The 22,825-nt window shown below is 40.7% G+C and overlaps 1 protein-coding gene across 2 annotated transcripts in view; it reads right to left on the bottom strand.

Moving 5' to 3' along the window:
• Positions 1 to 22,825, bottom strand: part of LOC139384902 (family with sequence similarity 184 member Aa) — a 91,887-nt gene that overhangs the window by 13,819 nt on the left and 55,243 nt on the right. The window contains exons 10-15 of one of the 2 annotated variants that reach the window (XM_071129803.1): positions 21,311 to 21,523; positions 13,233 to 13,386; positions 8,881 to 9,008; positions 7,301 to 7,485; positions 5,892 to 6,038; positions 5,317 to 5,434 (exon numbers count right to left, since the gene is read on the bottom strand). In XM_071129803.1, coding sequence (XP_070985904.1) covers positions 5,317 to 5,434; positions 5,892 to 6,038; positions 7,301 to 7,485; positions 8,881 to 9,008; positions 13,233 to 13,386; positions 21,311 to 21,523 — 945 coding nt within the window. Of the gene's footprint in view, positions 1 to 5,295; positions 5,435 to 5,891; positions 6,039 to 7,300; positions 7,486 to 8,880; positions 9,009 to 13,232; positions 13,387 to 21,310; positions 21,524 to 22,825 lie in introns of both variants that reach the window. The other variant, XM_071129802.1, reaches the window with a different exon arrangement.

Genomic DNA, 22,825 nt, shown 5'->3' on the forward strand with positions numbered 1-22,825 from the left:
GCACCTGTTTGAACTTGTTATCAGTATAAAAGACACCTGTCCACAAGCTCAAACAGTCACACGCCAAACTCCACTATGGCCAAGACCAAAGAGCTGTCAAAGGACACCAGAAACAAAATTGTAGACCTGCACCAGGCTGGGAAGACTGAATCTGCAATAGGTAAGCAGCTTGGTTTGAAGAAATCAACTGTGGGAGCAATTATTAGGAAATGGAAGACATACAAGACCACTGATAATCTTCCTCGATCTGGGGCTCCACGCAAGATCTCACCCCGTGGGGTCAAAATGATCACAAGAACGGTGAGAAAAATCCCAGAACCACACGGGGGGACCTAGTGAATGACCTGCAGAGAGCTGGGACCAAAGTAACAAAGCCTACCATCAGTAACACACTACGCCACCAGGGACTCAAATCCTGCAGTGCCAGACGTGTCCCCCTGCTTAAGCCAGTACATGTCCAGGCCCGCCTGAAGTTTGCTAGAGAGCATTTGGATGATCCAGAAGAAGATTGGGAGAATGTCATATGGTCAGATGAAACCAAAATATAACTTTTTGGTAAAAACTCAACTCGTCGTGTTTGGAGGACAAAGAATGCTGAGTTGCATCCAAAGAACACCATACCTACTGTGAAACATGGGGGTGGAAACATCATGCTTTGGGTCTGTTTTTCTGCAAAGGGACCAGGACAACTGATCCGTGTAAAGGAAAGAATGAATGGGGCCATGTATCGTGAGATTTTGAGTGAAAACCTCCTACCTTCAGCAAGGGCATTGAAGATGAAATGTGGCTGGGTCTTTCAGCATGACAATGATCCCAAACACACTGCCCGGGCAACGAAGGAGTGGCTTCGTAAGAAGCATTTCAAGGTTCTGGAGTGGCCTAGCCAGTCTCCAGATCTCAACCCCATAGAAAATCTTTGGAGGGAGTTGAAAGTCCGTGTTGCCCAGCAACAGCCCCAAAACATCACTGCTCTAGAGGAGATCTGCATGGAGGAATGGGCCAAAATACCAGCAACAGTGTGTGAGAACCTTGTGAAGACTTACAGAAAAAGTTTGACCTCTGTCATTAACAACAAAGGGTATATAACAAAGTATTGAGATAAACTTTTGATTTTGACCAAATACTTATTTTTCACCATAATTTGCAAATAAATTAATTAAAAATCCTACAATGTGATTTTCTGGATTTTTCTTCTCATTTTGTCTGTCATAGTTGAAGTGTACCTATGATGAAAATTACAGGCCTCTCATATTTTTAAGTGGGAGAACTTGCACAATTGGTGGCTGACTAAATACTTTTTTCCCCCACTGTATATATAAACTTAAATAGAGTTTAATGATTTCAGTGTTCTTTTTTGTTTATTTTATTCACTTATGACCATAGCAGGTGCAAACACTTAAAACAATACCCTCTGATTTGTAGCTAGATGGTAGATATTCAAATCCTATAGTCACATCTTGGCCACAAATTCTGAGTGGGTATTTTTCTATCTGTTTGATGTGTACTTGAAGCACGGAATTCAGACATTACATACATTGAAATAAATCACAAGGGTTAATAAAAATCAATGAATCATGGCATACAATCAAAGAATGTCAGTGCTTGTTCATGGTTTGAAGGTCTCATTGAGTGTCAGTGAGAGGGCATTTGTATAGATAGTGATGGAGCTAGCTGGGGGGTTCATGTTGGAGCCTCTTAGGCTTTTGTGATATCCGTTGTTGGTTCCCAAAATGTTTCTGGTAGGTTCCGAAACTACAGCTGCAGTCCAATTCTCTCCCTTTCTCAATGAAGTGTGCACCCATTCACTCTCCCTCATGGACTCAATAGCATTGGATAGGTGTGTACATGGGCTTGCAAGACTCCCCCTTTTTCCTCCAAACATAACGATGGTCATTATGGCCAAACAGTTCTATTTTTGTTATATCAGACCAGAGGACATTTCTCCAAAAAGTACGACCTTTGACCCATGTGCAGTTGCAAACTGTAGTCTGGCTTTTTCATGGTGGTTTTGGAGCAGTGGCTTCTTCCTTGCTAAGCAGCCTTTCAGGTTATGTCGATATAGGACTCGTTTTACTGTGGATATAGATACTTTTGTACCTGTTTCTTCCAGCATCTTCACAAGGTCCTTTGCTGTTGTTCTGGGATTGATTTGCACATCTCGCACCAAAGTATGTCCATCTCTAGGGGACAGAATGCATCTCCTTCCTGAGCGGTATGACAGCTGCGTGGTCCATGGTGTTTATACTTGCTTACTATTGTTTGTACAGATGAACGTGGTACCTTCAGGCGTTTGGAAATTGCTCCCAGGGATGAAACAGACTTTTTTTTTTTCTGATTTCTTTTGATTTTCCCATGATGTCAAGCAAAGAGGCACTGAGTTCGAAGGTAGGCCTTGAAATACATCCACAGGTACACCTCCAATTGACTCAAATGATGTCAATTAGCCTATCAGAAGCTTCTTAAGCCATGACATGGAATTTTCAAAGCTGTTTAAAGGCACAGTCAACTTAGTGTATGTAAACTTCTGACCCACTGGAATTGAGATACAGTGAATTATAAGTTAAATAATCTGTCTGTAAACACTTGTTGGATAAATGACTTGTGTCATGCACAAAGTAGATGTCCTAATTGACTTGCAAAAACTATAGTTTGTTTAATAAGAAATTTGTGGAGTGGTTGAAAAACTAGTTTTAATGACTCCAACCTAAGTGTATGTAAACATCTGACTTCAACTGTATGTCTTTCTTACACCATGCTTTAAATCCATGCGGGGGAGTGAACGAGGGTGAGAACTGCCAAGTAAAGATTTATAAAGATTCTGTCATATACGATTTCAGGACCATTCATGACAACGGACATTTGTTTTTCCAGATCATGTGATCTAACCAGGGACCTAGTTATTGTTATAGTTGACTATTTAAGCAATAAGGCATGAGGGGGTGTGGTATATGGCCAATATACCACGGCTAGGGGCTGCTCTTAATCACTACGCAACGCAGAGTGCCTGGATACAGGCCTTAACCGTGGTATATTGGCCATATACTACACACCCCAAGGTGCCTTATTGCGATTATAAACTGGTTATCAACATAAGTAGAGCAGTAAAAATCTATGTTTTGTCATACCCGTGGTATACGGTCTGACATACCACGGCTGTCAGCCAATCAAATCAGCATTCAGGGCTCGAACCACCATGTTTATGAAACAGTATATACAACTTAGGGCCTATCAGGACGTATTTCATTGTGGACAATTAGGTAATATTTGATTGAGACCTTGATCAATGAGATATCCACCCACTCAAGTAAACAGGGAAAAGTTTGTGCTTAATCCTATTCTTTAATTTACATTTTTGGTTGAGTTAGAGATTATTTGTTGACCTGTCGTCAAGTTAGTATTCACTGTATTGCAAAAGTTATACTGAATTGTTTGGTTGTCAACAAACCACATATCAACATTTGAAGGAGATGTACTGTATCTACTGATTGGATAGTTCAATCTATGCCACCCACGTGGTCCTATTCTTTAACTTTAGAGTTTTGGTTGAGTTGGAGACATGAATCCAACATGTTCATTTTTAACTGCTATTTAGGCCGGGACTCAATCTGATACGCATTATAGCGCCCTTGACATTTAAAGGTAATTTCCATTGCATTTACTGTGAATGAGATCTCCACGAATGTCAGGGAAAATGCCTTTAAAATCCGAATTGTCGACTGTACAACACGCTGTGCTATACATTCAATTGTGGCCTTACTGTATTGCAAAAGTGATATCGAATTGTTTTTGGTTGTCAACAAAACCAAATATTAACATTTGAAGGAGATGTATCTAAATACTACTTGGACAGTTTCATCTGTGCCACTGGTTTAGTGCTATTCTTTATCCGTTTCCAACTTCTAGGAATATTTTAATCCACTTAACCCCAATATTTCACCATCATTGTAAAGCCCTAGTTCTTTGTTGCTTTGGGAAAGTCAATTCTGAATATTTTTACTTAATTTAATGTGATTCTAAATGAATTTACATTTGTCACTCAAGTTTCGATGTAATCCGTAGTAAGGGGAATCAGTGCCACTGGCCGCCATAGTTGTTTTTGTTGCCGAGCTGAGGAGCGTCACCCAGCATGGTAAAATTAATTGCAGTCCATATCTTCTCTTCTATCGCGGGGGATTCAATGATGTCCGAGGGGGGAAAAAAACGCGTTTGTTGTTGTAATATCTCAAACGGACGTGGCAATTTCACCATTAAGGGGAAGGGGATACCGAGTCAGTTCCATAACTGTATCCATTCAACTGAAATGTGTCTTCTGCATTTAACTCAACCCCTCTGAATTAGAGAGGTGCGGGGGGCTGCCTTAATCGACGTCCAGGTTATCGGTGTCCGGGGAGCAGTTTTTGTGGGGGTTAACTGCCTTGCTCAAGGGCAGAATGGCAAGTTTTTCCACCTTGCCGGCTTAGGGATTCTAATAAGCAACCTTTTGGTTACTGTCACAGCGCTCTAACTGCTGGGATTCCAGCTTTAAGGTCAACCCTGTAACGTGAACTCTCGTATTCCTTTAAAATCTTTTTTTTGTCGAAACAAACATTGATCATCTAATAGCTAAATCAAGATGTAAAAGCAGTTGAGCTGGTTCTAATCTTTTTGACATTTTCTGGTGTTTTGTGGTGGAAAACTGGGCCCATCTAGCATAACACGTCAACGCTGTTGCCCATACATAGATAAGCTGGGAATGTTTTAACAATTTCAACAACAAAGGGCACACAACAACTTTCTATTTCCTTTGTCACAAGGGGAGATGAAATCTAAGATAAAAATCGTCAACCCTGTCAGTTTAAGTCACTTTTTTTAAATGTATTTTTTATTTTACCTCTTGAGATGGAAAAATATGTTTGTTATGAAGTTGAACATGTGCTCTTTGTGACAGAATGTTAAAATTAAGTGAAATTGTTATATTTGACAAAATTAAAGGACCCAAAAGTTACTCGTGGAATAACACAATAATGTAAAAATAATGTCCAGGGAACATACTTCCACAACAGCGCCCAACCAAATGGTAATTACTTTATGTTCCGAGAAGGTTTCTTGTTAGTTGACCAACCACCACCCATTCCCTGAGAATTACTTTTCTACTGTGTCAGGGGCAGATCTCAAAAATTGAATTGGGTAATGGCATACAACTATAATAGGATTAATTGGATGGTAAAAATGTCAATGTATCCCCTCATCAAATTTATTTAAAGTCACCAGTGAATTTGCTGTTTATTTTCCCCCCAATGTTCAAGTGAAACCTACGCCCTTGAGTTGACCACCCACCACCAGTTTCTTGACAAGGGCCTCTCGCTCTGTCACCATGTCCTTGAGCTCAGCAATGACCTGTAGGTCCTCATGACGACTCTCTCTGTTCCGAAACTTATCTTCTGTCCCCTCCAATCTAGACCAGGGTGACACATCAAAACATAAAATATGCATTAGGTAACCATAAAAGTATCAAATTGCCAAGTAGACGCCACACAGTACCTTGTATGGCATCTTAGATGACGCACACATTGAAAATTATCTAAATCAAATCAAATGTATTTCTATAGTCCTTCTTACATCAGCTGATATCTCAAAGTGCTGTACAGAAACCCAGCCTAAAACCTCAAACAGCAAGCAATGCAGGTGTAGAAGCACTCAGGTGTGCAGGTGTAGAAGCATCTAAATTAGGTCACCATAGATGGCATTAAGAATGTAAGCAGAACAATGGGGGAGGATCTGTGTATCAACATTTCAACAGTGGCATAACATTCTAGCACACGTCATCGGATAAAAATAACATTTGAGGTGAGATCCCTGGCTTTTGATTGCTCTCTCTCACACACACACACATACACACACCGTGCCCTTACAGTATCTGGAGGGCAGAGATCTTGTCCTTCAGTAGCTCCTGGGCTTTGTTGAAGTCTGAGAGCATGATCTGAGTCTCTCTATGGTGAACAGCACTCAGCTCCCCCAGCTCTCTCTCATGTCTCTTTGTCAGGTCCTGTTCATGAGCCCTGAGGCACAGAGAGAGAGAAACAGAGGTCAGTCACATATCCCCTTTGGCTGAATGTAAACAAAGTTTGCAGCCAAACTATGTTAAAATGAGTCTCTGTACACTCTCCAGTCAATAATGAGTAAATAATTAAAGCAAGCTAAAAATAACTATAATGCATTTATATAACAGGCACTCACTCCTGTGAGATTTTTACCTCTCTTCCCATATCTAATCATGGAATTTATCCAAACACAACACTACCTTTCCCCAAATCCAAACTGCAATACAGTCTCTGCTTAACTGGTTGTGGATGTTGTAGAATTCAAGGGGAATAAAAGAGGGATGTGTATGTCAGTCACCTCCAAAAGATACACCTGCCATGTCCTGAGAAATGGGACTTTATTTATATCTTGAGAGTCTCTGTAGGACACGTCATACTGAAGGATGGCCACAATCACGTCAATCATTCTAGCCACAGAGCATAGCATTATGCCAGAGATAGAGATCTTCAGTTATCTCCGGGTACATATAGTGCATTCGGAAAGTATTCAATACCTTTCCTTTTTCCACATTTTGTTACGTTACAGCCTAAAAATTATGAAATTCTTTCCCCCCCTCATCAATCTACACACAATGCCCCATAATGACAAAGCAAAAACAGGTTTTTAGAATGTTTAAAAACAATGTAACTGTATTGCCTAATGTGAATGCAAAAGGGGTGCAACTCAATATTAGGAAGGTGTTCCTAATGTTTTGTACACTGCGTGTACGTTAACTAGGCACCACATAATTTTGGTTCAGTAGTTATCAGTTTTGAGCAGTTTGATAAAGTCATAGTTAACAGTATTGTTGACAAATGACAAGAAAATCATATCAAAAGTAAAGTGAATATTGCATTTTGAAAAAAGCAGATCCAAATTGAAATAGTGATTTGGTACAGTGAACAAGTTACTTTGTGAATTTGTTTGTTGTACTCACTCAATTGAAAATGTACTAAGAATTGTGAATTATGAGCCATTTTGATTATCTGTTTAGATTTTTGTGCTTAGAGTTTTAAAAATATACCACTTAAGCACCAAAGTGATTGGGGGAAAAAAAAATGTAAATCACACCTCACATGATAATGTGGGCTCTTGAAAAATATAATACTATTTTTCATGTCAATCTAGCATTTCTAAGACCATGAGGGTCCACATATACTGAGAGGTTTGGAAGTCCTGGGTACTCCCTCGCTCCCTTAGGGGTCACTATAAATAGATGCCAGTTAATGGGTCCCAGTACCTGATCTGCTGGTTGGCCTCGCTGCGGACTCGGAGAACCTCTTTGCCCTTGAGCTCCAGCTCTCTGGTGAGGGTGCTGATGGTCTCATTGAGGGAGTGGATCTCGTGGTCCAGGTCTGTGATACGGTGGGTTCTGCAGGACACCTCCTGCTGAAGGTCTGATATACTACCCAGCAGGTCCTCCTCCTGGTTCCAAGTCAGACAAGATAATGAAGACAATCATAATTGCTGAGGTGACAATTCCAATCTAATTCAGTCAATTCAGAACTAGAATTGAAATTCCAATTCAAGAATGAAAAAGCACACATTTTCAGGTACTTTTTAAGGATCCCAACTCTAGGGATAGCTATCAAAGCGAATGAATCCTATTGGTACAGAGCTTAGTACGCCTGCTCTAAAAACATAGGGGGGCTGGTTTGATTCCATCCATAAATAGTTCCACAACTTTGCTACAGCCAATTCAATAGTAATTGCCAGTGTGTAAATGTAGGGTTACACCAAGAAACAAACTTGTTTCCCCTCTTTCCCTCATTGATGTGAGTTTGTGACACCCAGGTATTATTCAAAACAATATGGTTACAACAATACTTCAACATTTCTAAAGCGGTCCAAATATATAAATATTTGATTTGGGACCCTATTTCTAATTTGTTTAATTTGTAAGAGATATTGTAGAAGCTGCTTGGAAGAGGCATGGGTAGATGTCAGCCCTAAGGCGCAGTCTACATTTTTAAGTGGGTCATGTTAAAAGCTGTAGCACTGCAATTAACTGAAATGGGTTGTCCTTGTATTTCTGAGAAATAAAAAGAGAGCAAGGGAAGGAAAGAGAGAGAGAGAGAGACAGGGAAAGAGAGAGCGTGGTCCAACATAGGAAAATTATGCAACCGAAGTGCTCGGAAATATATATAGAAATGTGTACACACATGGAACCTTTCAGATTCTTTGTTGTTCTTCACTTATGTATTATGATTCACCCTAAAGATTAAAGCACAGACTATGAGAAAATGGGTAATCTTGGACCTCTGGGCAGTTTGCTTATCTATACGACTTAGTATCATCCTACCCTATTATGTTTGTGTTACTGCATACCCCAGTTTGCCAATGCAAAAAGCAACACCAAAAGCAGCATTTATTTTTCAAAACGCTGTCTCAGCCTGTATATGAGATGCACACGATGTGATCGCAAGCTGTTGTATTTCAAATATAATTATAATATTGTTTTGGCTACATCACAGATGCTTGGCAAACAGTGAGCTTCAGCTCCCAAGGGATGAGTCCCAAATAACAATTTATAAAAAAAATAAAATAAGCACAAACACACCCTAAAAGTCCTCCTCTGGTCCTTTCTAGCCACTGATAGCAAGTCAGGGGCCATGTGTATCAAGCATCTCAGAGTAAGAGTACTAATCTAGGATGAGGCAAAACTTATCCTAGAACAGAACTCCTACTATGAGACGTGTAATACATACACCCCCAGATATAATTTCACCACCCCCCCCCAAATTGTTATGGGTATGATTAAGAGTGTGGTTAGGGGCAACTTCTACCTCAAGCAGCAAAAAGTGTCAACTACGGACTGACCTGTTGCTGACTCTGTTCCAGAGCACCCTGTAGCTCCAGTTTGGCAGCAGTGTTATCCTTCAGGTGGATCTGGCGCAGATGCTCTATGGCTGTTGCATGGAGGTGGTTCAGCTCAGAGCGCAGGGAGGCTACAGGGGAGGAAGAGGAGGAGGGGAACATTAAAGTCCCGTGAGGCTCAATTGGTAGAGCATGGCTTTGAAAATACATATTTTACTTTGAAACAACGTCTTTTTTTGGTAATCATTTCGATGGCTAAATTTCAACCGTACATACAGTTGAAGTCGGAAGTCTACATACACCTTAGCCAGATACATTTAAACTCAGTTTTTCACAATTCCTGACATTTAATCCAAGTAAAAATTCCATGTCTTAGGTCAGTTAGGATCACCACTTTATTTAAAACATTTTAAATGTCAGAATAATAGTAGAGAGAATGATTTATTTCAGCACATTCCCAGTAGGACAGAAGTTTACATACACTCAATTAGTATTTTGTAGCACTGCCTTTAAATTGTTTAACTTCGGTAAAACATTTCGGGTAGCCTTCCACAAGCTTCCCACAATAAGTTGAGTGAATTTTGGCCCATTCTTCCTGACAGAGCTGGTGTAACTGAGTCAGGTTGGTAGGCCTCCTTGCTCTCACACGCTTTTTCAGTTCTGCCCACACATTTTCTATAGGATTGAGGTCAGGGCTTTGTGATGGCCACTCCAATACCTTGACTTTGTTGTCTTTAAGCCAATCGAGAAGCATTTGATAGCCTTCAATAGTGGCTGTACTAGAGAATTTAAACCCTTTTTTGTAAGAACATAGTACAGTCGTGGCCAAAAGTTTTGAGAATGACACAAATATAAATTTTCACAAAGTCTGCTGCCTCAGTTTTAATGATGGCAATTTGCATATACTCCAGAATGTTATGAAGAGTGATCAGATGAATTGCAATTAATTGCAAAGTCCCTCTTTGCCATGCAAATGAACTGAATCCCCCCAAAACATTTCCACTGCATTTCAGCCCTGCCACAAAAGGACCAGCTGACCAGCTGTCATGGCAGTGATTCTCTCGTTAACACGTGTGTGAGTGTTGACGAGGACAAAGCTGGAGATCACTCTGTGTGAGCATCTGCATGCAGACTTTTTTTAGGGTGGCCTGGTGTCAAGAAGGGCAGCAAAGAAGCCACTTCTCTACAGGAAAAACATCAGGGGCAGACTCATATTCTGCAAAAGGTACAGGGATTGGACTGCTGAGGAACTGGGGAAAAGTAATTTTCTCTGATGAATCCCCTTTCCAATTTTTTGGGACATCTGGAAAAAAGCTTGTCCGGAGAAGACAAGGTGAGCGCTACCATCAGTCCTGTGTCATGCCAACAATAAAGCATCCTGAGACCATTCATGTGTGGGTTTGCTTCTCAGCCAAGGAAGTGGGCTCACTCACAATTTTTCCTAAGAACACAGCCATGAATAAAGAATGGTACCAACACATCCTCCGAGAGCAACTTCTCCCAACCACCCAGGAACAGTTTTGTGACGATCAATGCCATTTCCAGCATGATGGAGCACCTTGCCATAAGGCAAAAGTGATAACTAAGTGGCTTGGGGTGCGAAACATCGATATTTTGGGTCCATGGTCAGGAAACTCCTCAGATCTTAATCCCATTGAGAACTTGTGGTCAATCCCCAAGAGGCGGGTGGACAAACAAAATCCCACAAATTCTGACAAACTCCATGCATTGATTATGCAAGAATGATTATCCATGTGGCCCAGAAGTTAATTGACAGCATGCCAGGGCAGATTGCTTAGGTCTTGAAAAAGAAGGGTCAACACTGCAAATATTGACTCTTTGCATCAACTTCATGTAACTGTCAATAAAAGCATTTGACACTTATGAAATGCTTGTAATTTTACTTCAGTATTCTATAGTAACATCTGCCAAAAAAGATCTAAAGACACTGAAGCAGCAAACTTTGTGGAAATTAATATTTGTGTCACTCTCAAAACGTTTGGCCACGACTGTACATGGGACTGATTTTAAGACATTTTGCTTAATTGATTTAATTAATATTATGGTGTTTCTATTCCAAGAAAATTGAAAAACCCTTTCCGTTAGGATGGGTCTAAGTTAGGATGGAATGGAAATGATGGCGCTCTAAAACGGGACGGTCGGGAGTAGGCTACAGTACTTGGCTATTTAGCTAAATAATCTCTGTGTTGTGCGGGCACGCAGGAGACCGGGGTTCAATTCACTGATGGGGAGGAAGGAAAAGGAAGAAGGCTGTCCTTGTAAATAAGAATTTGTTCTTAACTGACTTGCCTAGTTATATAAAGGTTACACTAAGAGCATAACATTTCTACACCATAATTATAGTCTAACCAATACCCAAACGGAGATTCAGTCAAAATGACAATCTCATTGATTTATCAAGACCAGTCCCCATGCTTATCTCAGAGCAGCGAGAAACGGTGCTAAAATAGTTGTAGGCTATTGCTTCAAATCCTATTGCTTTTTTAAATAAATAAGACCTACACCACTTAACAGCACATTACTCAACACTTTTGAGACTCATGTCGCCTACGGTACACCTACAGTATGTCGAAAAATATGACGTGACTCTCTGCCAATAATTACATATTGGAGGATATTTCTGTAATTCAGTGATATTTATTCCCATAGTAATTCATTATGGATCCATAACTAAATAAACATTGGCATGTTGAAAGAGTATTTTTATCATTCTTTTATTAACGAAAGCATAAAGACGCCATTATTAGTTACATTGTTTAAGTTTGAACGTGCAGACTGGCACTAAGAACAGCGGGAACGTTCCCCCTTAAAGTGTTGCTCTGTGCTACCCAGTGTGGCAGGGTGGGGGTCAACCCCCCCTCTCCCTTCCCCATGGGCTAGGTCCATCTTCTGTGCGCTGCTCTGCGGACTATCCCGTGCCCCATGCCCTCGTGCCTTGCACCTCACATGCTTTCAGTGGATACAGCTGGAGAACTGTAAGGCAATCCCATTGTGCGCCATGACCAATATACTGTCCTGCTAATATAACAGGGTTAATAATATATCTGACAATATCCAAGGGGCTTTTATATCATTCTAAATTAATAATAATCACTTTGTTTATAAAATAACAACATATTGATAAATATTTAATTTTCAAATAACGTAAAATGAGTGAGAAAAATACCATTCTTGAACACGGACTGAGACCTTGTTGCTAATTTGTAAATAAAGCCAGTTTGTAATTTAGAATGATATATTTATGTTTTTAGACAGAGGGAAACCAAAAACCTAGTGTCATCTCATGGGTCTTCCAGTCGAGGACAGCACAGGTAATGAACCAGCATCTGTAGCAACACAGCTTGCACTACTATGCAGTGTCTTAGACCGTTGCGACACTCAGGCGCTGTACAACATGACTGGTCGGGAGTGGGCTACACTACTAGTCAGAGCAAAATAATCCTAACAAAATAAAATAATAAAAACCTTAGTGTAACAACAGTTTTAGTAAGTAATACTGAAGTCGTGCAAAATTATCAGTTTCTATTTATGTTTATGTCGCCCATTCATTGTCAGAGAAACAGTAGGACCCAAAAGCATAATCAGTGCTCTTACTCCCCCTTGCTCTGGTCTGGAGCAATGAAGTGGTGACGCAGGGTATCGTACTAAACCACAAATTACCTCTAAGTCCCGCAGCATAATCACAAAACTTTTAGTGGAGCAACCACTATATGTTTGGGCCAAATCGATGCTGGTCCAGACATCTGTGGACGTTGAAATCAAGGCTGGTCTGGACCAAATCTGAACCAAACATAGACCTATAATTGGTTCAGATTTGGTCCGGATACGATAATATATAACTTTATTTATTAAAGGAATTATTTGAGAAGAAATATCTTAAATTAAAGTCATTACTAGCTGCATTCCTAGTGTTTTTATTTGTCCAACATAAATTGTGCAAATAAAATCACTTGTGAGCCAAATTGAGCTGCTGCTGACACCTGATTATTGACAGGTAGTACACCACCTACATTGATAATAAACTGTTAGAAATGTACAATTAGGTATCTCTCACTCGTCATTCATTATCACTTTTAAAATGATGCCTTGGTTCATTAAAAAGAGCTTTGGAGAGTGTGTGTGTGTGTGTTCTTTCAAAGGTGGCTTTTGTGATCGAATAGTCCAGCACGGTGGCTTAAGGTTGTCTTTCGGTTTAAGCTGTTGCCTCTGGATCACATATACCACTGCCGCATGGGTTCTACCTTTACCTCCATCCTATCCAATAAACAAAAAATATGTGGAGAGTGGTACTGCCCCACTTCTTTAAAAAATTGTCCAGTGTGTGAGGCTCTTACCCAGCATGGCCTTGCCTTCGTCCTCCAATTCAAAGCGCAACGTCTGCAGCTCCTGTTCTGACTGCTGTCTGAGGATGTCCAGTGTGCGTCTGTGGGCATCCTTCAGCGCCAGCACCTCCTCCCTCTGCTCCTGCTTCAAACGCTCCTCCAAAGCCTAGACCCCTCCCCACCACCACCACACACACACACACACACACACACACACACACACACACACACACAGTGTTTAATCATTCAACAAATCATTGTACAAATGGTAGCAACATATACAGTACATCACCTAAAATGACATAATATATTTTCAAACATATGTAAATGCATATACGCGCACACACAGCAAGAATGTTTTCTAGAATGTGCATAATATCTAACAAGCAGAGCAAGGGGAGGAAAAACATGAAAAGCTTATGCGCGTTCTGACTGAGTGTCAGCAAACTCATCTGCCTGCAAGTTTTGAGAACAAACACACAGACACACAAGTCCGCTGCTGCTGCTGATCTGCAGCTTCATCTGCAGGGAGATGATTATGTATTGCCATCCTCTATTTAGGCATTTTAAAACACTTCTGTTATTCTGATTATGAGTATTATCTGATCCGACTAATAACTGTCAATTTACGGATTCGATTATGAATATGGTCAGATGGGCACACTCCTAATAGGCACACATACACACTAGGGTTGGCCGATATTTGGAGAGTGTGGTGGAATTATTGTAATCAAAAGGAGAGACTTGTAGATGTCTTCAAAACAATCAAACTTTATTATTTAATTACTGCAGTAATGGAGCTGGTTGGTAATCACCCCTGGAGGTGATCACTGAGAACTCAACGAGCTGTTTTGAGCCACAGCATTTTATAGCAAAGTCCACCCTCCTTCAGTCTACATGACAAACAACAGATGTATGAAACAGGTCACAAGGTTAAGATTTGTATGAAAGACACTTCTAATTCACAGCAGACAGTATCTCATTGTGAAGAGACCAGGGTCTGGCCCTGGAGTCATCTCTCCAGGGTACCTTACAGAACAGAAACATTAACTCATGCTCTGGAATGCGGTATCACCCAAAGACAACGTAAATCTTCCAGCGGCCCATCCTCAGTAGAAGACACACAGATGAGCGTTCTAACAACCCCTTATTCTGTTGCATAAAACAACCATTTGATGCAATAACAGCATTATAACATCTTGTAATTTCTTTTCTGACAGGAGACCTGTTCTATGATATGCTTCTCCAAATATTGTGATATCCAATATAATCCTTTTTGCGCCATTAAAGACTAGATCATTCCAGATTGTGCCATTTTATGAGCTTGTTTATAATATTATAGTCATATTCTCATTAATTAATCTTAGCATGGCAAAAAAATAAGCCTGCCGGAACGGCAGGGTGGCCTAGTGGTTAGAGGGTTGGACTAGTACCCAAAAGGTTGCAAGATCAAATCCTCGAGCTGACAAGGGACACATTTGTCATTCTGCCCCTGAACAGGCAGTTAAATGCGGCCTAGGGACAGTGGGTTAAAGTAAGAATTTGTTCTTAACTGACTTGCCTAGTTAAAAAACATTTTTTGACTTAAATGTCAACATATTGAGTTCTCAGCCTAACTGAGAAAACTGCAGTCTCTGAAATTATAGTCTTGCACATCACAATGTTAAGTATCGTCACGCACTTGAAAATACAGTGCCTTGCGAAAGTATTCGGCCCCCTTGAACTTTGCGACCTTTTGCCACATTTCAGGCTTCAAACATAAAGATATAAAACTGTATTTTTTTGTGAAGAATCAACAACAAGTGGGACACAATCATGAAGTGGAACGACATTTATTGGATATTTCAAACTTTTTTAACAAATCAAAAACTGAAAAATTGGGCGTGCAAAATTATTCAGCCCCCTTAAGTTAATACTTTGTAGCGCCACCTTTTGCTGCGATTACAGCTGTAAGTCGCTTGGGGTATGTCTCTATCAGTTTTGCACATCGAGAGACTGAAATGTTTTCCCATTCCTCCTTGCAAAACAGCTCGAGCTCAGTGAGGTTGGATGGAGAGCATTTGTGAACAGCAGTTTTCAGTTCTTTCCACAGATTCTCGATTGGATTCAGGTCTGGACTTTGACTTGGCCATTCTAACACCTGGATATGTTTATTTTTGAACCATTCCATTGTAGATTTTGCTTTATGTTTTTGATCATTGTCTTGTTGGAAGACAAATCTCCGTCCCAGTCTCAGGTCTTTTGCAGACTCCATCAGGTTTTCTTCCAGAATGGTCCTGTATTTGGCTCCATCCATCTTCCCATCAATTTTAACCATCTTCCCTGTCCCTGCTGAAGAAAAGCAGGCCCAAACCATGATGCTGCCACCACCATGTTTGACAGTGGGGATGGTGTGTTCAGCTGTGTTGCTTTTACGCCAAACATAACGTTTTGCATTGTTGCCAAAAAGTTCAATTTTGGTTTCATCTGACCAGAGCACCTTCTTCCACATGTTTGGTGTGTCTCCCAGGTGGCTTGTGGCAAACTTTAAACAACACTTTTTATGGATATCTTTAAGAAATGGCTTTCTTCTTGCCACTCTTCCATAAAGGCCAGATTTGTGCAATATACGACTGATTGTTGTCCTATGGACAGAGTCTCCCACCTCAACTGTAGATCTCTGCAGTTCATCCAGAGTGATCATGGGCCTCTTGGCTGCATCTCTGATCAGTCTTCTCCTTGTATGAGCTGAAAGTTTAGAGGGACGGCCAGGTCTTGGTAGATTTGCAGTGGTCTGATACTCCTTCCATTTCAATATTATCGCTTGCACAGTGCTCCTTGGGATGTTTAAAGCTTGGGAAATCTTTTTGTATCCAAATCCGGCTTTAAACTTCTTCACAACAGTATCTCGGACGTGCCTGGTGTGTTCCTTGTTCTTCATGATGCTCTCTGCGCTTTTAACGGACCTCTGAGACTATCACAGTGCAGGTGCATTTATACGGAGACTTGATTACACACAGGTGGATTGTATTTATCATCATTAGTCATTTAGGTCAACATTGGATCATTCAGAGATCCTCACTGAACTTCTGGAGAGAGTTTGCTGCACTGAAAGTAAAGGGGCTGAATAATTTTGCACGCCCAATTTTTCAGTTTTTGATTTGTTAAAAAAGTTTGAAATATCCAATAAATGTCGTTCCACTTCATGATTGTGTCCCACTTGTTGTTGATTCTTCACAAAAAAATACAGTTTTATATCTTTATGTTTGAAGCCTGAAATTTGGCAAAAGGTCGCAAAGTTCAAGGGGGCCGAATACTTTCGCAAGGCACTGTATATCATTGATATATCATTGATGTAAATATCACAATAAGATGTGACAAAGGCTGACATTACAGATGGATGAGCTGATGGACAGAGCAGCCCACTACCATGAGATAAACAACTGTCCACCATTTTAGTGTCTCAAATTATACTGAACAAAAATATAAGCGCAACATGCAACAATTTCAAAGATTTAATGAGTAACAGTTCATATCAAATCAAATTTTGTTGGTCACACACATGGTTAGCAGATGTTAATGCTAGTGTAGCAAAATGCTTGTGCTTCTAGTTCTTACACTGCAGTAATATATAACAAGTAATCAAACAAATTCACAATGACTACCTTAACCACACAAATGTAAAGGGATGAATAAGAATATGTACATATAAATATATGGATGTGCGATGGCCGTGCGGCATAGGCAAGATGCAGTAGGTGGTATAGAACACAGTATATACATATGAGATGAGTAATGTAGGATCTGTAGACCTTATTAAAGTGGTGTTATTAAAGTGACTAGTGATACCTTTATTAAATAAATTTATTAAAGTGGCAAGAGATTTGAGTCTGTATATTGGCAGCAACCTCTATGTTAGTGATGGCTGTTTAACAGTCTGATGGCCTTGAGATAGAAGCTGTTTTTCAGTCTCTCGGTCCCAGCTTTGATACACCTGTACTGACCTCGCCTTCTGGGTGATAAGCGGGGTGAACAGGCAATGGCTTGGGTGGTTGTTGTCCTTGATGATATTTTTGTCCTTCCTGTGACATCGGGTGCTGTAGGTGTCCTGGATGGCTGGTAGTTTGCCCCCGGTGATGCATTGTACTCCCTCTGCTGTTTCCTGAAGTCCATGATCATCTCCTTTGTTTTGTTGACGTTGAGTGAGAGGTTATTTCCTGACACCAGACACCCTGAGGGCCTTCACCTCCTCCCTATAGGCCGTCTCGTTGTTGTTGCTAATCAAGCCTACCACTGTGGTGTCGTCTGAAAACTCGATGATTGAGTTGGAGGTGTGCATGGCCACGCAGTCATATAAGGAAATCAGTCAATTTAATAAATTCATTAGGCCCTAATCTATGGATTTCACATGACTGGGAATACAGATGTGCATCTATTGGTCACAGAAACAGTACCTTTAAAAATAAGGTAGGGGTGTGGATCAGAAACCAGTCGGTACCTGGTGTGACAACCATTTGCCTCTTGCAGTGCAACACATCAGGCTGTTGATTGTGGCCTGTGCAATGTTGTCCCATTCCTCTTCAATAACTGTGCGAAGTTTCTGGATATTACATGAACTGGAATACACTGTTGTACACGTTCTTCCAGAACATCCCAAACATGCTCAATAGGTGACTTCTGGTGAGTATGCAGGCCATGCAAGAAATGGGACATTTTCTGTTAATTCTTATGGAACAGTAACTTAAGAGGTATAGCTTTCAAGGCCCCAGCATGGGTGTGAGGCAAATATAGAGCCTGTTAGCCTCTGTTTACCGCTTTTTCTACATCAAAGGCTTTCTACTGGGTTCAATCTAATTTAACTGGAGGCTAGTCCTGATAACACTGCTCTATTACAACAGTGACCTACCCTCTTTACAATTGAAACAAATTTGATCCTTCGGAAACAGGTGCTGGTCGATACGGTATATTGCACTGTATTCACAAATTAAATGGATTGATATGTTAGGTAAGAGGCCAGTAGAGTTATTAAGGTCCCAATTCAATCAAAGTTAGTAACTGGGTTTCCGACAAAAACAATATCCTTACTGCGCAAACACAGAATATTATATGAATTATTATGCAGACTAACTTCCTTTTGTTTCACACTACAATATAAATACTGCTTTGATGCAAACTTGAAATCCAATTACTATACCTGCAACTCCATGATTTTTCTTTAGAGCCTGAAGTCTTTCTTGAAGAAGCCCACATTCTTGTAACAGGCAACAATTCAGCAGTGGTTTTCAATTGGGATTAATTGCCATTACATCAGCAGGTCTGGTAGCAGCAGCACTGCAGTTTTTCCAACTCACTGCTCTGTGGTTTGGTGACTGAGGCTTAAGGTCAGAGGACACATCCAGATGGTGACATGGACACAAAGGTGGGAATGGGAATGAATCCAACTGGACATGGACTAATGGAGAGAGGGAGTGAGGAAGGGGGCTGAGTGGAAGAAAGGAAAGGGAGCAGGGGTATAGATACATTAGGAGAAGAGAGGGGAAGAAAAAGAGAGAGAAGGAGCCAGCTGGAGGAAATTGAGAGGTATAAGAAAGAGAAGAGAAATACACTCAGTGTTTCGGTTTATTAGGTACACCCATCTAGAACAGGGTTAGACCCCACTTTGCCTCCAGAACAGCCTGAATTCTCAGGGGCAAAGTTTCTACAAGGTGTGGCATTCAAACGTTGCTCAAATGGTATCAAGGGACCTAACATTCCCCACACCATTATACCACCGCCACCAGCCTGTACCGTTGACACCATGCAGGACGGGGCCTGTGGACTCCTGCTGTTTACTCCAAATGCTGACTCTTTCATCAAGCATGACGCAACAGGAACCGGGATTTTTCAGGCAATGTTTTTCCAGTCCTCAATTGTCCAGTGTTGGTGGCCACTGGACCTCTCTCATCAATGAGCTGTTTTCGCCCACAGGACTGCCGCTGACGGGATGTTTCTTTGTAATACCCTAGACACTGTCATGCATGAAAAGCCCAGGAGGCCGGACGTTTCTGAGATACTGAAACCGGCGCGCCTGGCACTCACGATCATACCAAGCTCAAAGTCTCTCAGGTCCCTCGTTTTGTCTATTCCAACGTTCAATCGAACAGTAACTGAATGCCTCGATGCCTGTCTGTCTGTTTTATATAGCGGTCCCGTGACTCACTGTCTGTAGGACCAAAGCATTTTCATGAACGGGGTGGTGTACCTAATAAACTGGCTAAAAGTGCATTTACTGTAGGTACTAGAGAGGCAGATAAAAAGGGAGGGGAGAGAGTGAGGGAGGGAGATAAAGAGGGAGAGTGAGACACAGTGACCATTTCAGATGAGTGACACTGACAATGTATATCTCAGGTGTAGCTCAGTTGGTAGAGCATGGCGCCTGCAATGCCAGGGTTGTGGGTTTGATTCCCATGGGGGACCAGTACAACAAAAAAAGGATCAAAATGAACGGGCTCACTACTCTCTGGAGCGTCTGCTAAATGACTAAAATGTAAAACATTTAAGTATCTGACAGGATATGGAGACACAGAGTAGGGGATGGTTAACAGTACATGCTATCTTATACCACAAAAACTATTGGAGAAACAATGGTCAATGAGTGAGGTGTATGGAGCATGTGTATGGGTACAAAGTATTTACAATGCCTTCAGAAAGTATACACACCCCTTGACAAAAACATTTACCAATTAATTAAACATGAAAATCTGAAATGTCTTTTGTCAATAAGTATTCAAACCATTTGTTGTCGAAAGCCTAAATTAGTTCTGGAGTAAAAATATGCTTATGAAGTCATATATTAAGTTGCATGTACCCCAAACATACAAATGTCTTTAAGGTCCCTAAATCGAGCAGTGAATTTCAAACACAGATTCCACCACAAAGACCAGGGAGGTTTTTCACTGCCTCTCAAAGAACGGCACCTACTGGTAGATGGGAAACAAATCTAAAAAGCTGACATTGAAATTCCCTTTGAGCATGGTGAAGTTATTAATTACACTTTGGATGGTGTATCAATACACCCAGTCACTACAAAGATACAGGGGTCTTTCCTAACACAGATGCCGGAGAGGAAGGAAACCTATCTGGGAATACACCATGAGGCCAATAGTTTATTGTCTGTGATAGGAGAAAAGTGAGGATGGATCAACAACATTGTAGTTAGTCCACGATACTAACCTAAATGACAGACAAAGAAGGAAGCCTGTATAGAATTTAAATATTCCAAAACATGCATCCTGTTAGCAATAAGGAACTAAAGTAAAACTGCAAAAAATGTGGCAAAGAAATTAACTTATGTCCTAAATACAAATTGTTATGTTTGAGGCAAACACAACACATCACTGAGTACCACTCTTCATATTTTCAAGCATGGTGGTGGCTGCATCATGTTATGGGTATGCTTGTCATCAGCAAGGACTAGGGATTTTTTTAAAGATAAAAATAAACGGAACAGAGCTAAACACAGGCAAAATCATAGTGGAAAACCTGGTTTAGTCTGCTTCCAACAGACACTGGGAGATAAATTCACATTTCAGAAGAACAATGACCTAAAGCACAAGACCAAATATACACTGGAGTTTGCTTACCAAGACAACATTGATGTTCCTGAGTGGTCTAGTTACAGTTTTGACTATAATCAGCTTGAAAATCAATGGCAAGACTTGAAAATGGCTGTCTAGCAATGCTCAACAACCAACTTGACAAAATAATTTCAAAAAGAAGAATGTGCAAATGTTGTACAGTCCAGGTGTGCAAAGCTCTTACAGACTTATTCAAGAACTCACAGCTGTATTCGCTGCCAAAGGTGATTCTAACATGTATTGACTCAGGGGTGTGAATACTTATGTAAATTAGACATTACTGTATTTCATTTTCAATAATAGCAACAAAAAAAATAAACGTGTTTTCATTTTGTCATGATGGTGTAATATGTGTAAAATGTTGAGATAAAATAAACATTTCATCAATTTTGAATTCAGGCTGTAACACAATTTTTGTTGGAATAAGTCAAGGGGTATGAATACCTTTGATTGCACAACATATATGAGGGGTGTGTGTGTGTATTATTCTCTCACCCTGAGCTGGTGCTGGCGGGCGTCTTCCAGTGTGCCATGGGCGCAGCGTTGAGCCTCCTGCAGCCGGTGCTCTCTGCGCTGGTGCTCCAGCTGCAGCTCCTGGAGTTGCTGGCTCAGGTGCTCTCTCTCCTGGCTGAACTGGGCCTGCAGCTGCTGCAGCGCGCCCTGGGACTGGGAGAGCTGCAGCTCCAGACTCTGCTTCAGCAGGGAGATCTGGAGAGAAAGGGATAAGAGGGAGTGGTGTGTTATATGCTATGTGTCCCTAATGGCACGCTATTCCCTGTATTGCATTACTTTGAGCCCTGGTCTGACGGTGCACTATATAGGAAAGAGGGTGACATTTGTGACACAACCATGAATGTGCAATTCGTCTTCATTTTTCCCCTGTAGTGTATTAATAAATTTAAAAAAACACAAAAACAATATATATAATTATTATTATATTTGTATATAGCACTTTTCATTACAAAGTCATCTTAACACTCTACCTAGGGGGGGAATAAAATATACAGTTCAAGTCAGAAGTTTACATACACCTTAGTCAAATACATTTAAACTCAGTTTTTCACAATTCCTGACATTTAATCTGAGTAAAAATTCCCTGTCTTAGGTCAGTTAAGATCACCACTTTATTTTAAGAAGGTGAAATATCAGAATAATAGTCGAGAGAATGATTTATTTCAGCTTTTATTTCTTTCATCACATTCCCAGTGGGTAAGAAGTTTACATACACTCAATTAAGATTTGGTAGCATTGCCTTTAAATTGTTTAACTTGGGTCAAACATTTCGGGTAGCCTTCCACAAGCTTCCCACAATAAGTTGGGTGAATTTTGGCCCATTCCTCCTGACAGAGCTGGTGTAACTGAGTCAGGTTTTAAGGCCTCCTTGCTCGCACACTTTTTCAGTTCTGCCCACACATTTTCTATAGGATTGAGGTCAGGGCTTTGTGATGGCCACTCCAATACCTTGACTTTGTTGCCCTTAAGCCATTTTGCCACAACTTTGGAAGTATGCTTGGGGTCATTGCCCATTTGGAAGACCCATTTGCGACCAAGCTTTACTTCCTGACTGATGTCTTGAGATGTTGCTTCAATATATCCACATAATTTTCCTTCCTCATGATGCCATCTACAGTGCCTTGCGAAAGTATTCGGCCCCCTTGAACTTTGCAACCTTTTGCCACATTTCAGGCTTCAAACATAAAGATATAAAACTGTATTTTTTTGTGAAGAATCAACAACAACTTTTTTAACAAATCAAAAACTGAAAAATTGGGCGTGCAAAAATTATTCAGCCCCCTTAAGTTAATACTTTGGCTGCGATTACAGCTGTAAGTCGCTTGGGGTATGTCTCTATCAGTTTTGCACATCGAGAGACTGACATTTTTTCCCATTCCTCCTTGCAAAACAGCTCGAGCTCAGTGAGGTTGGATGGAGAGCATTTGTGAACAGCAGTTTTCAGTTCTTTCCACAGATTCTCGATTGGATTCAGGTCTGGACTTTGACTTGGCCATT

This window comes from Oncorhynchus clarkii, chromosome 26 (assembly GCF_045791955.1).
Source record: "Oncorhynchus clarkii lewisi isolate Uvic-CL-2024 chromosome 26, UVic_Ocla_1.0, whole genome shotgun sequence".
NCBI lineage: Eukaryota > Metazoa > Chordata > Actinopteri > Salmoniformes > Salmonidae > Oncorhynchus > Oncorhynchus clarkii.